Source organism: Brassica oleracea, chromosome C8, assembly GCF_000695525.1.
Source record: "Brassica oleracea var. oleracea cultivar TO1000 chromosome C8, BOL, whole genome shotgun sequence".
NCBI lineage: Eukaryota > Viridiplantae > Streptophyta > Magnoliopsida > Brassicales > Brassicaceae > Brassica > Brassica oleracea.
The window spans coordinates 28,248,165-28,253,095 of record NC_027755.1 but is presented as its reverse complement, the minus strand read 5'-3'; the positions used below and the strand labels follow the sequence as shown (position 1 = coordinate 28,253,095).

At 38.4% G+C, this 4,931-nt stretch overlaps 1 protein-coding gene across 1 annotated transcript; it reads right to left on the bottom strand.

The window, feature by feature from the left end:
* Positions 1-929: 929 nt before the first annotated feature.
* LOC106307261 (zinc finger A20 and AN1 domain-containing stress-associated protein 6) lies at positions 930-2,159 on the bottom strand. Its single transcript, XM_013744162.1, has 2 exons — positions 2,003-2,159; positions 930-1,747 (listed from the first exon to the last, which is right to left on the bottom strand). Exon 2 carries the CDS (start codon positions 1,706-1,708, stop codon positions 1,181-1,183), a length of 528 nt encoding a protein of 175 aa, XP_013599616.1. The 5' UTR covers positions 1,709-1,747; positions 2,003-2,159; the 3' UTR covers positions 930-1,180.
* Between the last annotated feature and the right edge of the window lie 2,772 nt (positions 2,160-4,931).

The following is a 4,931-nucleotide window of genomic DNA, read 5'->3' as shown; positions in this document are numbered from 1 at the left end:
CATTTACGAGGGCATTACGACGAATAATTTCCTTCCGCTTTACGAGGAATTGACTTCCTCGTAAACGTAACTAGGACTTTACGACGAAACCTCCGTTACGACGAGCGTTTAACAACGAAACGCGTATCGATGTTAATTCGTCGTAAAGCCCCTATTACGACGAATTTACAACGAATACCGCCCTCGTAAAAAATATGTTTTCTTGTAGTGTTCAGTGATAAGTTTCTATACTATCCAATATTCAAGTTGGAAAAAAAATATTTAAGGTGGAATCAAAATTCGCGTGTTTAATATATTCCACATCCATATAGCACAACATAAGAACCTATAAAGCCTTTTACGCTTTGTAAGATTATCAGCTTTTAGTTTCAAAATTATTAATTGTAAGTATGTTTGTCTGAATATCAGCTTCGCATCTGAGAATGGTTCTTCCTTTATTTACAAATGTTTTTGGGGTTTGGTATATGATCGGGACCGGTTATTGTAACATTCCGAATTGTGATATATCAAAAGGCTTAAGATAATTGATTTGATTACCTATATTACCAAAGTTGACTTACCTTTTTCGTCACACATCCGTTTAGAACTCTATGGTTAAGCGTGCTTGAAGAGTAGTGAAAAGATGAGTGACCTATCGGGAAGTGATTCGCGATACCGTGCGAATGAGGCCAAAGCTCGAGAAATGGTCGGGTGGTGATTGCAGAGTCAGTAAACAATAATTTTCGAGCCTTGGAAATTAATGCACCACCCATCGGATGGGATGGGCCCACAGGCCGAATGAACGGGTGTGGTCCATTAGCCGTATGTGGGTAGGGGCGTTATAGTTATATTCCTTGATCTTGTATTATTTGGGTTAAGTCTTCACTGTATAGAAGGACCTGTCTTGTAACCCGAACTCTTACTTAATACAAATCTTAGATGACCAAAAAAAAAAAAGAATTAACTCTGTACACGCAAAAGCCACATAATTTACCGGAGAAGAAAAGCCAACGCGAATAATCTTATTTCTTTATAGGGAAAAGAAAATTAATTGGGAAGTGACACGTGTCCACTGATAATACATATCTTTTACATAATGACCCATGATGAACGGCTGAGATCAATCTCACACCATCCTGATTACTCCGAGACGGACGCGTTTACATGAAGACAGAAAAGTCAACGCATCGAACGGCTCGGATCAAATCTTCTGAAGCTTCGCCGCTTTGACCAACGGGTTCGCCTTCGCGATCTCTTCACGACCAGCCGATTTGAAGTCGAAGGTGCATCCATGGACCTCCGGGTACCTGTGGACCCCGCAGAAAGTCGTCCCGCACCGGCACTTAAACCCGGTTAACCCGACCCGTTTCCTGCACGTCGTGCAGCGATTCGGCCGTTTCAGCTGCTTCTCCTCCGTCGTCGTCTGCGGCGGCGGAGTAAACGTCGCCGGAACGTTTTTCGTCGTTACCTCCAGTTCGGCTAATGGGTTTTGAACGAGAGGTGAGATCACCGGAGAAGAGACGGAAGCTACCTCCGTCGACGGAGGAGATACGGAGGAGAGAGAGGATTCAACGGTGGTTTTTATGGAAGCTTGTTGCTGTTGCTTAAGACAGAGATCACCGTAGCAATTGGAGCATAGATTCATGGTGGCGGAGCTGCCGAGGAAGCCGCAGTTGTTAGCACATAGACGGTGGCCTTCCGGCGTCTGACATCGATGCTCTTCCGCCATAGATCTTGAGAATTTAGATCGATCAAGCTCGTCGAAAATCTGGAAAAAAAACGTTTTTAAGATAATTAATTTACAGAATTAATAAAAGGAAGAACAAAACACGAACCAGAATCTTGTAATAAAACCGAAGATGGGTACTAAAAGCGAAGAAAAATTCAGAAAATTTTCCTCCGCTTTCTTTGTAAAATAAACAGAAATGGAAAAGAAGAGAAGAGAAGGAGAGTTTATTAAAAGGAAAATAATACAGAGAAGATAGGAGAAAAGGAAGGAGCGGATGAGAGAGGTTGTGTTTACCTGTTCTTGAGAGAGATGAAGAAAGATGATTCACTTATTCTTTTTTTTTTTGCTAGAAACGATTGAATCGGGAAGGGAGACAATATATACAGAGCAAAAGGAGAGAGAGAGGGGAAAGGAAACAACGGCGAAAACAGAGACAACGCTGCTGGGAATTAAATAGAGAGATAACGGTATTTCGTTTCATTCATATATTAATTTTATATTACGCTAACTTTTTCTAAACAATAAAACTAATGCTTTATGTATTATTACAAATTAATTATATTTTATTTAAATAACTTTAAACTGGAAACACATAAATAAAATTATCTTAAAAAACATTTGATTTTATAAATAGGAGAATAATTATCACTAGACACGTAATGGTTCGTTCTATTAGACGATCAAATCTTATACTAGTAATTAAATGTCGTCATGGTGGTGTCACTTATTTGCTTCATATAGTGTTTTCATTTTATTTTATGGTTGAATGTTTTTTTCCTACAAAAATAAAGTCCTTTTCCTCACCAGAAATAAAACTCATTAGATGGGTCAAACTTTACACCGTGTGCGTTATTAATAAATGATGGTACCGTGTTGATACCTTCGAAGAACCACTTGGGATTTTTCTTCTTTATGTCAACTTGGTATCGAATTTACCACTCGTTTCTCCAACTTATCAGAGATTTTTTTAGAAAACATCTGGACGGTCCAATTAAAATAAAAATACATATAAAACCTCTAATAATTGATCAATTTGATGCTTGAAGGGTGGGCGAAATGATGCACGCAATCCTTTGATTGGGTTGGTTTAGAATTAAGTATCCTAAGATAGTGTTAGGAATGTTATTAGTGGGGGAACAATAATTTGTCTTCACGCTTTTACCTGGTGAAAGTAGTCATATCTGCATGATGCAAGCCAAGCCAGCATGGAATTCAAGAATACTGGATATAAGAGATGTTACCAGAAGAAAATGTAAATCCTAAATGAGTAAGATGAAAGTAATGAACATCATATAGTTATAAGTTGCATGGTGCTTTAGTAACAATAAAAAAGATGGAAACTGATAAAAATATAATAAAAGTAATATTTTAAGTAACAACAAAAAAATCAATTTTCTCGAAAAGAACAATAGAAATTCAAAACCATTGATTGTGGAATTTCTTTAACTCCTCGTATGTCGAATATTTTTTTTCGAACATGACTCATTCTTTTTAGCTGATGCTGATTCTAATTATATGATCATTTTAATGTAATAAGAGAATTACAAAAAATGTGCGTAAAATGAAAAAGATATGAGAAGTAAGACACGCTGGAAGAGGAGCCAAAATTCCAGCCTTTACCTTTATCCTTAAGAGTAGTCTCTTCTCTCTCCCTTATCTTTTTTTTTTTCCTAATTGAAATTCATTCCATAAAAAAATACTAGTCTTAGTACAACAACTGGCGGAAAATCGAATATTCCCCAAACATAAAAGCCCATAGAAAGCGGCAGCTAGAATCCACGCAAGGATGACTTAAAAAAACAAGACATAATTAAGAACTCAATCCACAACTAAGCAAAGGAAAACGATTAACAACTACACTAAGATATTAATCAATGGACTCAGCATATTTTAAAACTTAGCGGATACCAATGACTGGGAATTATCGCTGCACATCAAAGATCGCCACCCGATAACCTCCGCCTCTAGAACCCAATACCCACGACCTATCGTTGCTGCACACGCCCGCCAAACGATAACGTCCAAGAACCACAAGACTTCATAACCCGACAAGAAAGATCTCAACTCGGTCCACACCACTTTCGGATACGGATGAGACGCACTCACAAGCACCCACTTACCCCTGAATAGAAGTCCTGCTAAAACCACATGAAACCGAAGCCTTGCCCATCAGAACTCTCTGGAATCACTCACGGCAAAAGTAACGAAGAGAAGCACTCACTGTATCCACCACTACTTGAAACACAATCTGCTAAGACAGTTGTCAAACCCAAGAATAGAGACATCGAAAACCAAGCTTACCCCACCATAAACAAACTGATGCAAAACATACAACACAGCCGTAAAGACCAACACCATCAAACAAACCCAACATTGCCCTAAAATAAAACTAAGGACCAATCATATCTTCAACCCACAAAAGGAAGAACCCGAGAGACGACCCAATAAGGAACCACCAAGCTTCACCGGCAGCTGACTTGACCAACTAGCCACACGACCTCCACAGAGACCGTGACCCGACATGAACTCCTCGAAACACCACCCTCCGATTAACCAGATATGAGCCTTTAGGGAAACTAAACAAGAGATCGACATAAGACAAACAAAAGGAAACTAACGGGACCGGCGGTGGCGCTAACGGAGCCACCACGCGCCAGTCACCGGCGAAACAAAGACTAACGGTTGTAAGTTGAAGAAAAGAGCGTCGAGAGGATAAGGGAGAGAGAGAGAGTGAAGCGTTGTCTTCTGCTCTCCCTTATCTTTATATATATACTAGGGGGTGTCCGCGCTTCGCGCAGAATATTGTTTTATTATTGCTAAGAGCATGATTTTTTTTTTGGATAATGTAATTATGTTATCGTTTTTATTTGTTAAGATCATTATTTGATGTTTTTAGTTTGTTATGTAGTAGGTGATAAATTAATATATTTTGCGTTTTTTTTTTGAATAATGTGTTGTTGTGTGTATAGTACTTGTTAGTAGTCAAATGAGCCTCTAACGTAAACTAATATTGAATTTCAATAACTTTGCATCTACGCATTTGTTGATTCTAAGATTAACAGTTTCATCGTCAAAATTGTATTATATTTTTTCATATTTTTGAAAATTATGATTTTTAAGATGTTTTTTGCCCTCTTCCCATATTTTAAACTTGAGCCCTCACCGTCTATGTATTTCGTTACATTTCTGGTGTGCGGTGCTTCTCACCATCACCGGAAAAAGA

Bases quoted from the DNA above. Each gene is read 5' to 3' on its own strand.
- LOC106307261 (XM_013744162.1), bottom strand. From the start codon at position 1,708: ATGGCGGAAGAGCATCGATGTCAGACGCCGGAAGGCCACCGTCTATGT.